Raw genomic sequence first — 15,252 nt, forward strand, 5'->3', positions numbered from 1 at the left:
AAGTTGTACACTTTAAATATGTGCAGTTCACTGTATGTCAATTCTACCTCAACGAAACTGTTAAAAAATATAGTGGTATAGCTAGAGGCAAACTATTTTAAAACTTTTCTCCCAGTTTTCTCAAAAATATATTTTTATATTTGGTTTGTTCAAATCAGGATCTAAATAAGAACCACACATTGCATTTGGTTGATATGTTTTTAGGTTTCTTATAATCTGTAGCAAATCTATCCCCCCGCTTTTTTCTTCATGTCATTTATTTCTTAAAGACTCCAGATCACTGATCCTGTAGCATTTGCCACACTCTGATTTGGTCTGTTGGCTAATTGCAACCTTGTGGTAGCACGTTCCTGTCTCCCACATTTCTTATAACTTGGTTAGATCCAAAGGCTTCATTGGACTCAGGTTCAGTTTTGGTTTTTTTAATAATTTATTTTGGGCTGCATTGGGTCTTTGCTGCTGCACGCGGGCTTTCTCTGGTTGTGGCAAGCAGGGGTTACTCTTTGTTGCGGTGCACTGGCTTCTCATTGCGGTGGCTTTTCTTGTTGCGTAGCGCAGGCCCTAGGTGCGCAGGCTTCAGTAGTTGTGGCATGTGGGCTCAGTAGTTGTGGCTCGTGGGCTCTAGAGCACAGGCTCAGTAGTTGTGGTGCACGGGCTTAGTTGCTCTGCGGCATGTGGGATTTTCCTGGACCAGGGCTTGAACCCGTGTTCCCTGCATTGGCAGGCGGATTCTTAACCACTGCGCCACCAGGGAAGCCCAGGTTCAGTTCTTTTAGCAAGAGTACTTTATAGGTGATGCTGCTGTGAACCTCTTATTGCATCATAGCAGGGAAGCATATAATGTCTGGTTGTCCTATTTTCAATGTGAAATTGATCACTGGAGTCAGGTGCTGTCAGCCTTATCCATCCATTGTAAAGTTTCCTGTCAGCTTTCACCTAGTGGTTGGAGCTACTGACTAGATGCATTATTTCATTAGAGGTATATTATTCACTTGTGTGTGTATATGTGTCTGTGCGTGTGTGTCTATGCAATTTTAAACAAATGTATTGAGATGTAATTTACATCCAATAAACTGCATGTATTTAAAGGGCACAATTCTAGAAGTTTGACATATACGTACACTTTGACATATGTATACACATATGTACACACTTATGATGACTGCCCAGCTGCTGTAGAGAACAGTGTTTTGGAGGCATACTGCAGGGACAAACCATAATTCCTGCGGTCAGATATTTAAAGGGTAAGCCCTGATTCTCTCAGCGGTAGCAATAGAATTTTTCCATGTGGCAGTGGAGTAGAAGAGGGAGCCTTTAGTTTGGACCTTGCCTTAACACTAGCTTGTCAGGGAGATCATACTAAAAGCATCACCAGGTTTGATCTGGAAGTGCCACAAATTACTAAGCTCTGAAGCAGACCTGTTTTAATCCTTACACAGCCAAACTAGTTATCTCCACTCTCAGCTGTCACTTCTCCACACAGTCACAGGTAACATTTCTCTGTGTGTGTGTGTGTGCGCACGCACACGCGCGTGCACAGGCTCCCAGTGTATTCAGAATTTCTCTGAATTTTATACGAGCAGTCTTCCTTGGCCCCCTTGCGCCCAGTCCACTATCCTCCTGGAAAAGGGGTTAAGTTTTAGGCACAGACCTCTTTGGCAAGAGTAGGCTAATGAATCAAAAAGTCTGATCCTTTGAAGGCCAGCTAGCTTAGCTTTGTTCCACAGATGGCATTTCCTTAACCCCCTGTCTGTCATCTTACATGTCTTGATCATCAGGAGACTTGGATGAAACAGTATGTATAACTCAGTACATGATCTCAGTGTGTATAGCTCAGTACATCACTGCTACCAAACAAACAATTGCAAAACATATTCAGAAGCTTCATCCCGCAAATAGCATTAACAGTAGTATACCATAATGCAGGTATCAGAATGTGAAGATCCAACCTGAGACCAAGCCTCTGTAAGGAAATGGACAGATTTTATATGCAAGAGTATTTATGGGACTCTGTGAGTGTACTAAAAATTATTGAGTTGTGTGGTTTAAATGAGTGAATTTTATGGTATGTCAACTATATCTCAATAAAGTGTTTTTTTAAAAGTGTGAGAATTAAAATACATTAATTAATAGAAATGATACTTGATGTTCTAGGAACAGATGAAATCATCAAGAAGAGAGTTGAGAACAGAATCTTAAGGAGAGTCTATATTTCAAGGAAGAGAGACACACATGAAAACAGAGAAGGTGTATTTACAGACGTAGGAAGAGAACAGTAGCTTAAAATGCAGGAGTGAGTGTGTATTCAGTGTCAGGGGCAGAATAGATGTGGATGGGGACTGAGAAAGGGCTGATGAACTCAGCTCTGAGGAAATTGCAGAGACCTTTGAGAAAACACTTGCTATGAAATGAAGGTGCGAAGGAGTGAGTTGTGAGAAAGATGAAGCTGCACATTATTCTTGCCATAAATAAAGTAGGCAAAGGAGAAGGAGCCTAAAAATAGTGTCAAGGATAGTCTAGAGGCAGGGCAAAGTTGGGTCTGTGTGTTTTTTAGACAGGAGAGACTTGGGCATGTTGCAGCTGGAGAGGAAGGAGGCAAACAAAAGAGAGCAGAGACTGAAGGTACAGAGGGCTTACACCCAATTCTGGCTCTTAATACAGTTAGATAAGTTGGTATTTGGCACAGAGCAAAGCATCTGTACTGTGCTGGTCGTTCTGTCTTTGTCATCTCCCTGCGCTGTGGCAATCGGTTGTGTGCTGGCTGGCTCTCTACATGAACTCTACTGCTTTCTCACTGAGGAAAGCAGATCGTAATGCAAGAGAGAGAGGCATTATTGTGCAGACATAACCTTAAATCTGTAACTCGTGATTAAACAGGCTCATTCTCGAACATCAGCGCTTGATTACTGATGAGTGATGGCCAACCTCGCAAGGCCCCGGCGCACCCAGCGCATTAGCGTACCATCGCCTGTGGCCAAGAGCCGCTGCTTAAGTGGCCGTTCCGCTCTCGGGTTTAAGAGCTCAAGAACACATTTGGTTAGAGCTTCCAACCTCGTCCCAGAGAATTCAGCCTCTGCAGGAGTCTCTGAGGGACGGACGCTCTGACCTACAGGTTATCTGTCCCCCATCCACTGACCCACCCCCACATTCAGGGAGAATGGAAACGAAGGGGAACAAGGGAAAGGGCAGCAGCTGTGAGGACCCTCCACCCCTTCAGCCATCTTCCCCCCCCCACCGCCACTCCCTGCCCCACCACCCCACTGCATGCTCCCCCCTACACACTGCCCTTAGCCAAGGGCTAGCCTCACCCTTCTCAGTCTCTGCCCCTAGTTTTTGTTTTTGTTATTTTGTATCTATTTCTTTGTTTTATTTTAGCCATAATGCAAAAATTCAAAAGGCTAGTTTCATTGTACTTAAAATACAGCCTTTTAAAGCCCTATATAATAATACTCTAAAATGTAGCATTTTCCCTTTTGGGTTATTAACTGTATCTTAATGCGATTTCTACCTTGTTTTAAAAAATCTTTGTCTTAATTGGATATTGATACTAAATTATATTTTCCCATATCTCTTAGAAATAAACTGTTAGCTGAAAATAAAATTCATTTTCAACACTTGTTATTTGTAAAAATGTGTTCATTGTGTCTTTAAGCACCCTTTGCAGGTTTTGTGGGACATGTAATGTAGGGTATGTGTAGCAGGTTGAAGGGTTAAAATACCCTGCTCTGTCGCATATGGCGGTGAGCAGAATCGCAGATGTTGATGATACCACGTAATTAGTATTCTTTTATGTAAATGAAGGCTGTCAGCATGTTACCATAGTGTCTACTCTCTCTGAAGCTGGAATTTATGCCGCTTGGTCTCACCAAGATCAGGCAGGATTTTTCCACTATCCTTAGTCAAGAACTGAGAAGAAATCAATACGATGAGAGAGAAGAAATGGAAATCTTCCTAAAGTAGATTCTCTTAAATTTTTCCTATTTTGTTTTTGTTGAACTTCCCCCCAGAAATTTTATTTCGGGTGATGCTGTTATCCATTTCGGATCGGCTAAGAAATCTGCTATTTGAGAATAATTGGAATAGTCCAATTAAAAGATGAATCATGTTTTCAAGCTATAGGTTTTTGAAAGATTTTTGTAATGCTCAGTCATCTCTCTCATACAGAGACCTTTAAAAACTAATGTGATAAATCTAGAAGTTTCTCATCAGAACAAAAGGCAAACATTGAAAAGGTTCCATTACCTTCTTTTACTATTTGGTGATATTAACTATAGTAGAATCCTTTTAAATATTAATTATGGTTTTTAGCTCAAGTTGATTCAGATTTTTAAATTAAAACTATATTACTTAAAGAAGCAAATGCTAATATTTTGTCAGGTTTGCTTTCCCTGTATGCAGATTGATCCAGGGTGAGCAGGACATTTTTTTACAGTTACTGATATACTTAATGATGGAGAACTATTAAGGCACATCATGTTCATTTCCAGTTACACTGCAAGTTTCTCTCTTTTGGATACTGGGTGCCTGTCACACTGGATGATATATGTTTTAAATGGAAGTGTTAGGACTTTTATGACCTTTAGCAATTATGAAGGAAAAGGGGTCCATGTCAGAAAAATGTAAAATAGATTTCCTCTTTGTGCCTGTGAGTGTTAGGCCTTGTTCTTAAATAAAATGGTCAGAGGATGTGTGAGGGGTGAGTGAAATACACGGTCTTTCTTGAACTGAGTATACCCAAGATTGTATTCTCTTTATTCTCTATTGTGTGCATTGACTTTTGTGTCACTTTTGAGTGATTTCCATTTCATGATCAGCTATGTTTTTCCTCTAGAGAAGCTAGTCTGCCTAGGTTAAATCAGTGTAGTGAGGTGCAGAGTAGCCCTGTGTTTTCCTGAATGGATTTACTCTGCCATATGGCAGGTTAGTGAGTTGCCACGACAGATCTGTAATGGGAAAAAGGCTGTGCAGGAAAGGATGTGCGTGATCAGCAGATTTATAGATCAGAAAATGAAATTGGAAGAAAGAATTTCCAGAGTGCCCTTTCCATTTGACAGCATTCCATGAAGAGGGTGTGGAATGGTTTTTAGTGGTTTTCTATTTTGGCTTTTGGTTGTTCCAGCATGTTTTTTCTAGCACAGAAGTTGATTTCATAAGGTATCAATGTCCTGGGTGTTGTGTTGTTGTATTCCTATTCATAGAAATATTCTCTCTTTGTAGGATTTGAAGCTGTGCTATGTTTCATGTGATAAGATCTCAGTAGCAATTAAATTTCTGAAGACACATAAAGGTTCCTTTTGGCTAAAATGGGGATTTGTCAGGTTTTGAGTTAGAAGAGGCTATTCAGACATGATTCAGTGAGTAGTGAATCTTCCAAAGGGAAGAAAACAAAAAGAAAACCCAAGTGAGCTAAAGATAGTATGTGCTGGTGTATTTAAATCTGTGCTATCTAATACTGCAGCCACCAGTCACATGTGGCTATTTAAATTTAAATTAATTAAAATTAAATAAAATGAAAAGTCAGTCCCTCAGTTTCACTAGCCACATTTCAAGTACTCAGGAGGCACATGTGGCTAGTTAGTACAGTATTGGACAATGCAGATAAAGAATATTTCCATCGTTGCAGAAAGTTCTATTGAACAATGTCTAAGTGAAAGATCTTGAGAAATAAAATTTTTGATTCCTTGATTTCTTTGATTTCTATGAGGAGTTCTTCAGCCCTATATAATTTACTGGATTAGTACAGTGGTTCTAAGGCTTTAATGTACAAATGAATCATCTGTAGAGCTTGTTTAAAATGGAGATTTTAGACCCCTCTCCCAAAATCTGATTCATCACATTTGGAGTCATGACCAGAAATCTGTACATATGACAGGTATCCTAAGGAATTCTGATGCTGGTAGGCGGTTCAGAGACTACATTTTGAAAAATATGAAGTTAGTGACAAACTTGGGAATTGCCAATCTTTTGATTTTTTTTCGCCTTTTCATTCTTTTATTACTGACTTTCTTTTGTGTCTCCAGTAATTGGATGTAAGCATCATGTGTATCCAACTTAAATTCCTGATTGGTAATAGGTAGCAAAAAGACAATTCATTGATTTACCATTTTATCTTTTAAATGTATGTCTGTTTTAATTTGGCTATGCCCTACAAAAAGTAAACAGAAATGGTTATTTCAATACTGTTCTGGTGTGTGTGGAGAGGTAATTCTGACAGAACACCTTTGACCACTCAAGAGTTGAGCACCCACAAGTCTTGAAATTATAAAGAATTATAAAGAAAATTTTCTTTTTTAAAAGAAAAATAGGGAATTCCCTGGCGGTCCAGCAGTTAGGACATAGTGGTTTCACTGCTGTGGGCCGGGGTTCGTGGATCCCTGGTCAGGGAACTAAAATCACGCAAGCCACACAGTGTGGCAAAAAAAAAAAAAGGAAAGAAAGAAATATAACACATGATCTCCTCTCTGAAGGAGATTATAGCTAGTTAGGAAATGGAGAAATACATCCACAGAAATGACTTAAAGGGCACTTAGCAACAAGTCAATAATTAGAAAAATATAGTAGAAACTAAATCCTGATAGTACTCAAAGGAAAAGCATGACCTGACTTGATGGAAGATAATCTAGGTTACTTTCCTTTGTATGATTTAAGGATTTCTTATATAGGGACATGGCCCCTGCCCATTGGAATGGGCAATTTAAAAATGGGAAGGATCTCTGGTTTGGTCCTGTAGTATATTTGTGGGTTTTAGCAATAGGGCCAAGCCAAAAAAGGCATCTGGAAAACCAACTAAAGGCACTACTCAGAGTGCTTTGGATTTAGAACTTCTCTGGGTGACCCCATAGTCATAGAACTGTATTTGCTCACAGAAATGAAAGTGGGCAAGAAATGGGGTGAAGGAAATCCAGTTTATAAGAGGAACTGCCTTTAGGGAATTTAAATACTGGTATGGGGGGGAGTCAAGTTTCCAAAGAATAAAAGGTTTTCTTTTAAAATAGCCTCTTTCCCTTGGAAAAATGGCTTATTAGGCTTCTCTGGTGAACAGTGTTGAAGAAGCAATGTTAGAAAGACAAAAAAAAAAAAAAAAAAAACGCTCAGTATGTTACCACTGTTTTTAAAAATAAAAAGCATTTTTACATATATCATCCAGAAGGTTTGCTTTTTTTTCTTTTGTCTCGGTAGTTTGGTTAAATACTGTAATACCAGTAGCCACTACACCTCTTGTCCTACAAGTCAGATTTGTCTCATTCTGTACTTAACTATTCTTTCAGCAAGGAAGGTAAACGTTTTCCCATCCTTTCTACAAGATGTAAATGTTCTTTTCAAAAAGACACTTTGGCTTAGTCCCTCAGGGTTGCTGTAACAAAAATGCCATAGACTAGGTGGCTTATGAATAACAAACATTTATTTCTCACAGTTCTGGAGGCTGGGAAGTCCAAGATCATGGCACCAGATTCCCTATCTAGTAAGGAGTAACTGGTTCATAGCCATATGGCTGGCTTTTCACGGTGTCCTCACATGGAGGAAGGGGTGAGGGAGCTCTTTTATAAAGGCACTAATCCCATTCTTGAAGGCTCATCCCATGAGGGTCAACCCATTCTTGACCTAAGCACCTCCCAAAGGCCCTACCTCCTAATACCATCACCTTTCAGGGTTAAGATTTTAGCATATGAACGGGGTGCAAACATTCAGACCACAAAAGACAAAATGTTAGATTGAGGCTCAGTCTACCTACTTAGCCAGATCTTTGGACTCAAGAAAATAAAAATAATACTTTGTACTGCAGAGGAATTTCTTTCTTACCATTTATCTTTTTTACCCTATCTTCTTATCTCTACTTTGAAAAATACAGTGAAACCGACCTAAGATTGCCTTTTTATTTGAGAGTCTTCATCTCTCCTACTGGTATGTGAAACGCTGTCTATGTCTCTCCTCTCCTTTCCTCTGCCCTGTCCCTTTTTGCATGCAGCCAGGATCTTGTCAGTATGAGACAGAGAGGCTTTCACTTCCAGGACATCATCAATTCAGAGACGGTTCAGAATACAAGTTTCTTTCCCCTGGTGGCCAGTTGGGTGCAATGTGAAATAAGGGTAATGACATTTCCAAATCAGCCTTACGTAAAAATTAGCTGATATTCAAGAATTAAAACAGCCTTAGAAAATGTAAACTTACACATTAGGGCTAAGGTCTGTCGTTTAGTATTTTATGATTCTTTCTTTTTAAGGAACTTAACTGTCTTTCTGTTATACCCAGTCTATGCCAAAATTGCTTTTCTTTTTCTTTTTTTAAACTTCCTTCCAAAAGAACCAGTTTTGAATTAAAAACAAATGAATACTGAGTGGAAAATGCCGGTTGCAAGCCTTTTTCTAGGAAAATATTTTGCTGAAAGCTTTCTCTTCCTCTCTCTCTCTCTCTTCGAGGGCCCTTATCGTGACAGGTTGAAAGAGTGAAGACTTCCATACGACATGGATAGATGCAAACATGTAGGGCGGTTGCGGCTAGCCCAGGACCACTCCATCCTGAACCCGCAGAAGTGGTGCTGCCGGGAGTGCGCCACCACCGAGTCCGTGTGGGCTTGTCTCAAGTGCTCCCACGTGGCCTGCGGCCGCTACATCGAAGACCACGCCCTCAAACACTTCGAAAAGACTGGACACCCGCTAGCCATGGAGGTCCGGGACCTCTACGTGTTCTGCTACCTGTGCAAGGACTACGTGCTCAACGACAACCCCGAAGGGGACCTCAAGCTGCTGAGAAGCTCCCTCTTGGCGGTCAGGGGCCAGACGCAGGACCTGCCGCTGAGGCGCGGGCGGACGCTGCGGTCCATGGCCTCGGGCGAGGACGCCGTCCCGCCGCAGCGCGCTCCTCAGGGACAGCCGCAGATGCTCACGGCTCTGTGGTATCGGCGCCAGCGCCTGCTGGCCCGGACGCTGCGGCTCTGGTTCGAGAAGACCTCGCGGGGCCAGGCCAAGCTGGAGCAGCGGCGGCGGCAGGAGGCGCTGGAGCGCAAGAAGGAGGCGGCGCGGCAGCGGCGGCGCGAGGTGAAGCGGCGGCTGCTGGAGGAGCTGGCCAGCTCCCCTCCGCGCAAGAGCGCGCGCCTCCTGCTGCACGCGCCCCGCGCCGCCGCGCCGCGCGCCGCCGCGCCGCGCGCGCCCGCTGGGCCCCGCCCCGCGCCGCGCCGCGCGCCAGCCATGGCGCCGGGCGTCACGGGCCTGCGCAACCTGGGCAACACCTGCTACATGAACTCCATCCTCCAGGTGCTCAGCCACCTGCGCAAGTTCCGTGAGTGCTTCCTGAACCTCGACCCGTCCAAGACGGAGCAGCTGTTTCCCAGGGCCGCCAACGGCAAGGCCCCTCTCGCGGGCAGGCCGGCCGGCAGCTCAGCCACCGAGCTGTCGCCCAGGAGCCACGGGGCCGAGGCCTGCGAGCGCGAGGACCTCTGCTTGAATGGCGGGGCCTCCCTCAGCAGGAGCCTAGAACTCATCCAGAACAAGGAGCCCAGCTCGAAGCACATCTCCCTCTGCCACGAACTGCACACCCTCTTCCGCGTCATGTGGTCCGGCAGGTGGGCCCTGGTGTCGCCCTTCGCCATGCTTCACTCGGTGTGGAGCCTGATCCCCGCCTTCCGCGGCTACGACCAACAGGACGCGCAGGAGTTTCTCTGCGAGTTGTTGCACAAAGTGCAGCAGGAACTCGAGTCCGAGGGCACCAAGCGCCGGATCCTCATCCCCTTCTCCCAGAGGAAGCTCACCAAACAGGTCTTAAAGGTGGTGAACACCATATTTCACGGGCAGCTACTCAGCCAGGTAGGTGTGTGCCCAGCCCATCCCCAGCTGCCCACCACACTGGAAACGGGTTGGTGTAGTAGTTAGGCTTCCCATGCGTAGCTCCCCCAGGCTGTTGGCCTAACTAGGGTAGCCAACATTTGCTGTAACTATGCATAGCTGAGGGCGGCCACTGTACCTTTTACTATACTGTGCGACGGCCTTGTTGGTGAATTTGCCTCCTGTCTTAACAGGCAGATTTTTAGTTCAACTTGCCATATCATTTCACTTTCAGTAAATGTCTTTAATCTTTAATGATGATACAGGTAATATAATATTCCCATTGTTATAATCAAGTACCCATTGTTGGCATGCCATCCTTTGATCAGTTTTAGGAAATTGAAGTTTGCCTATAACCTTGGTTCCATGGTTGTTGTGAAAGAGCACTCTTCCTTCCAAGGCATTCTTTACATACAAGGGAGGGAGGTGGCTCGGAGGATGCCAAAGGGTAAGCAAGTCTGCCTCCTGTTCCCCATTACCTTTCATTTTCTTAGCCATCTAAGGACATGAGTGAAGACTCATAGATAAGGCTTTGTGAGAACATGCAGAAAGAATTTGTAGAGGCAAAGAGGTGGGCAACTTAAAGAGATGCAGGTAAAACCTCTACACTATCTTACTGAGGTTTTGTGTCCGGGTATTGAGAGTTTTAAAAGAATGATGAGTATGAGTAGGATGGGAAGAGGAAGTTTATTTAGGCTTTTATTTTTCAGCGTGTGAAAGGGGACTGTTTCTCAGCACTTCCTCTACCCCTCTGAGGGTCTGTAGGAAGAAAGGTGCATCTGGGAAGGTTACAGCGGGGGAGGAGGTCTGATCACAAGGTACTTTGAGCGGGGGAGGAGGTCTAATCACAAGGGATCAGTGTAGGGATGCTGCAAGAAACAGGGCAAAAAGAGGCAAGTTGGACTGGATGGAAGGAGCAAAGTCTGGAGAGAACAAGAGTATGAGGATGAGAGAAGCAGACAGGAATCTGCAAATTCTCCATCTCAGATTGATGATGCCTTGCCTCCATGGTAACTTCCATCTGTAATACTGCAGCATTGAATGGCAAAGCATGCTTTATGAGAGAAGAGAGAAAGGGGTAGGTAGTAATAACTGCTGTGTGGTTTTCCAGTTCCAGCTAGCGTCATGGTTAGAGATACATACCAGAAGTAATATGCTCTAATTCTCTTAAAATTATGTTTATTATTTTAATATTACAGTTAAATGTTTTTGGAAAACTATGCACTTAGTTTTGGTTGTTATGTGCTAGCAAAAATGTATGTGGGAAGCATGGAAGTTATATAACCTGTAAACCAATCTTTTCACTCTAGGTCACATGTGTATCATGCAATTACAAATCCAATACCATCGAGCCCTTTTGGGATCTGTCCCTGGAATTCCCTGAACGCTATCACTGCATAGAAAAGGGGTTTATCCCTTTGAATCAGACTCAGTGCCTGCTCACCGAGATGCTGGCCAAGTTCACAGAGACAGAGGCTCTGGAAGGGAGAATCTACGCTTGTGACCAATGTAACAGTGAGTGCTGGGGGTAGGGGTGGGTGTGTGTAACTGGAATATCAGTTTAAGGTGTTTCACTTGCCACTTTAGTCAAAAGTAACACTGTAATATTGAGTGGGTTTTTTTGTTTTGTTTTGTTTTTTGCGGTACGCGGGCCTCTCACTGTTGTGGCCTCTCCCGTTTCGGAGCACAGGCTCCGGACGCGCAGGCTCAGCGGCCATGGCTCACGGGCCCAGCTGCTCCGCGGTATGTGGGATCCTCCCGGACCGGGGCACGAACCCGTGTCCCCTGCATCGGCAGGCGGACTCTCAACCACTGTGCCACCAGGGAAGCCCTGACATTTCTTATTTAAAGTTCAGGTGGCATAGCCTGTTTGAGGCTATAGTATCAGAAAAGTGTGCTTTTGTCCTGAATTTGTAGATTTAAAGTACAATGAAACCAAGAAAGGAAGTCATATGGTGCATTGCTCTATGGCAGCTTCATAGTTATTGTCACATGCCTGAAAGGTTCACATCTCAGAAGGGTCATAAGGAAGTATTTCTCTATCATGGCTTTAATTGTAAAGTGGAATTTTTCTATATGGCTCTCTGAGTATCTTATGCACCCCCCATCCCCACCCCCATGTCTTACCACACTAACACTTACTGCTTTTGCTAACCCAGCATGGACAGAGGAAATGCAGAGCAAATACTTTGAAGCTGATGTTTGGGTTTCTGGCATATAGAGATTTGGAAACTAAGATGAATGGATTGTTCAGAGATCTGAAATCAATTTGCAGCCATACTGTAGTCTGGACTACAAGTTTTGGGAACGACAGTTTTACGGTAGCCGTTTTAATACTTCTGCACATGGTTTTTTAAAGTAGTACACCGTGGGAAACCTGTTCTCTGTGAAGAATCAGGATAAAAATCAAGTCACACCTGCTATCATTTTGCCATTTTAAAACAAAATTTGAAGTGCTGTATTTGGTTAACCATAAACTCACCTATCCTGTTCCATATTGAGATATAAAGGCAGTGACTTAAATTATCTTACTAGAACATTGTTTTTTCTTTTTAAAATAGTGATTCATAAAGCTTTATACTTGTAAGGAACAGAAGGATGTTAACAGCCTTAACTGTCATTCTTGGACTTGATAGATTATGCAAGAAATACTTCTTTTTTACTTTTGCAAGAAAGGATTGTTTTTCTGGTTGCCACATTGTTTTTTCTTTTTAAAATAGTGATTCATAAAGCTTTGTACTTGTAAGGAACAGAAGGATGTTAACAGCCTTAACTAGATCATTCTTGGACTTGATAGATTATGCAAGAAGTACTTTTTTTTCATTTTTGCAAGAAAGGATTGTTCTTCCAGTTGCCATATGTGCCCATTTTTCAGTATTTCTATAGACAGGTTCAAATAGCAGGGAAGGAAAGCTATGGTGAAGGGATGAGATGCATTGATCTGTTGCTTGTGAAAGTTTCAAAACTTTCAGTCTTCCACCTTTCTGTGTGGCCAGCTTAATCAAATGGGAGACAGAACTGATCAATCTCAATTGAATCAGTAATATCTTTTTCTTTGTGAATTTCATTTTAGGGAAACAAAGCCATATTCTATTATTGTCTTCATCTTAGCTCACTTACTCCCTCTGCTGAGAGTAGCAGTCACTGCCAGGATTCCCAGGCAGAGCTGCAGTAATTTTCAAAAATCTGCTGGTGAACAGGAATGTAAAATAAGGCCAGGCCCCTCTTTGAATTCTCTTTCCGCTCATGCTCTCACATATCATGACTACCAGCCCTAGTAAAAGCTGCAGTCTATTATGAGAAGCAACAGCTCCACATCGTATTGTCACAGAAAGCTCCTGGATACGTCATCTGGCTGTGACTTGCTACCTTTCACAAGTGGTACAGACAGGACTTCGAAATCAGATGCCAAGCTCTTCAGACACTGAGACCATGATTTCAACAGCTCAAAGACAATCAGCAGGCACCACAGTGGACCACTAATTTTATATTCCCATCCATTCACCGATTTAATTAATATAGTAACAGAGCAGTCATCAGTAAATGGTTATAGAGAAGGCTTCTGATGGAAATTAAGAGAACTTCATTTCCACTGTTTGCTTGCTGTAATTTAGAAATGCATTTCACCCACAATTCACTATCTTTAGAAACAAAATTGGAGTCTCAAGCACTGGTTCTACTTTGGACTGGGTGTATTTGGCCAGCCTGTCAGCCTTGTCCTGCATGTCTAGCAGTGTGCTGTTACCAAGAAACATGTTTCAGAAAATAGGTATGGCATAAAAATATAAAACCAGGGACTTTCCTGGTGGTCCAGTGGGTAAGACTCCATGCTCCCAATGCAGGGGGCCCAGGTTCGATCCCTGGTCAGGGAACTAGATCCCACATGTATGCCACAACTAAGACCCAGTGCAGTCAAATAAATAAATAAATATTTTTTAAAAAAACAATAAAAATATAAAACCAGCAGTTTCTTTTCTAAATATTTGTATAGGCCACAAGCATGGGGGAAAAATCTGTTTAAACACGCTGTCCTTTAGTAATCCTGTGTCCTCTTACCTTTTCCCTAAGGCTGAAATATATGCATTATCCCCCATTTCACAGGAAAGGAAACTGAGATTCCTTTCAGACAGTGGGAAGGACAAAGGATGCACCTTACAACTGAGTCAGCCTTCTTTAAGCAGCCATCCCAAGAGTGCCACACAATCACTCCTTTCATCTCAACCAGAACTTCCATGGCCACTCCGTGCAGGCATGCGAGGCTGGGAAATGCACTCTTAGAGAGGGTCACATTGCTGCCCCAAATATAATTGAGGTTTAATACTGAGAAATAAGAAGAATGCATATCGAGTGGCAAGTCACTGTCTCTGCCATAGCTCAGAAAGAATGAGTCTCCTCACAATCTATGTCTTATGCCTTCCCAAACCATATAGGCAAACGACGAAAATCCAATCCAAAACCCCTTGTTCTGAGTGAAGCTAGAAAGCAGTTAATGATCTACAGACTACCTCAGGTCCTCCGGCTGCACCTTAAAAGATTCAGGTGAGCTTGCTCTGGGGCATCCCACGTGGCTGTGAGCTGTGGGAATAGCTACTTCAAAGGCTTTGGCGAAGGCAGATGTCTTCTTCGGTGTTGGGAGGAGAAGCCTGTTCCCTAGAGGCCTCACGCTTTCCATGGAGTGTATGGTTCATGCCCAGTGAAGCAAGCTGATGTCGGGGGCCAGGACTGGGCTTCTGCTCTCATGGTCCTATTTAATCAGCTAGCCTGCACTTGGGTGTCTGTGCTTGAACATTTCCTAGCCTCGCTTGGGCTTTTATAGATTCATCTTCAGAATAAAGTAAGAGATAATCTGTGAAAAGGAGGGCAGGAGGTAAAGTACAAAAAGAGTATTGCCTGAATTGCTTGTTCAGGGATTTCTAGTTTCAGAGAACATGCAATATTCACAGGAAATATATGTGAACATTGATTACCACTGTCTTGTTGTGAAAGAAAAGCAAATCCAGAAGGTTAAATGTTCTCCGTTCCCTGTTTTACCTACCTCTGCCTCTGATCACACAGGCCATTTCTTACTAGTAAGAAGTTTATATCCATGTTCTAGGTGGTCTGGCCGTAATCACCGAGAGAAGATTGGGGTCCATGTCGTCTTTGACCAGGTATTAACCATGGAACCTTACTGCTGCAGGGACATGCTCTCCTCTCTTGACAAAGAGACCTTTGCCTATGATCTCTCCGCAGTGGTCATGCATCACGGGAAAGGGTTTGGCTCAGGACACTACACAGCCTATTGCTACAACACAGAGGGAGGTGCGTGCGCTTTACTCTGTGGGACGGGGGACACAAAAAAGGGTTGGTTTGTCCACATTTCATTCCTTTTATTTAATCTATAGGGGGATATTACATACATTAAAATCCAGTGGAAAGAATTACGAAAGATGGA

General features: G+C 43.1%; 1 protein-coding gene across 1 annotated transcript in view; it reads left to right on the forward strand.

Moving 5' to 3' along the window:
• USP49 (ubiquitin specific peptidase 49) overlaps positions 1-15,252 on the forward strand; it is a 77,750-nt gene that overhangs the window by 58,734 nt on the left and 3,764 nt on the right. Inside the window, exons 3-6 of the mRNA XM_060021831.1 lie at positions 8,418-9,800; positions 11,129-11,333; positions 14,249-14,357; positions 14,914-15,119. Of these exons, the coding sequence (XP_059877814.1) occupies positions 8,463-9,800; positions 11,129-11,333; positions 14,249-14,357; positions 14,914-15,119 (1,858 nt within the window). The 5' untranslated portion in view covers positions 8,418-8,462. The remainder of the gene's footprint in view (positions 1-8,417; positions 9,801-11,128; positions 11,334-14,248; positions 14,358-14,913; positions 15,120-15,252) is intronic.

The sequence above is a fragment of the Delphinus delphis genome, chromosome 10 (genome assembly GCF_949987515.2).
Source record: "Delphinus delphis chromosome 10, mDelDel1.2, whole genome shotgun sequence".
In the NCBI taxonomy this organism is placed as follows: domain Eukaryota; kingdom Metazoa; phylum Chordata; class Mammalia; order Artiodactyla; family Delphinidae; genus Delphinus; species Delphinus delphis.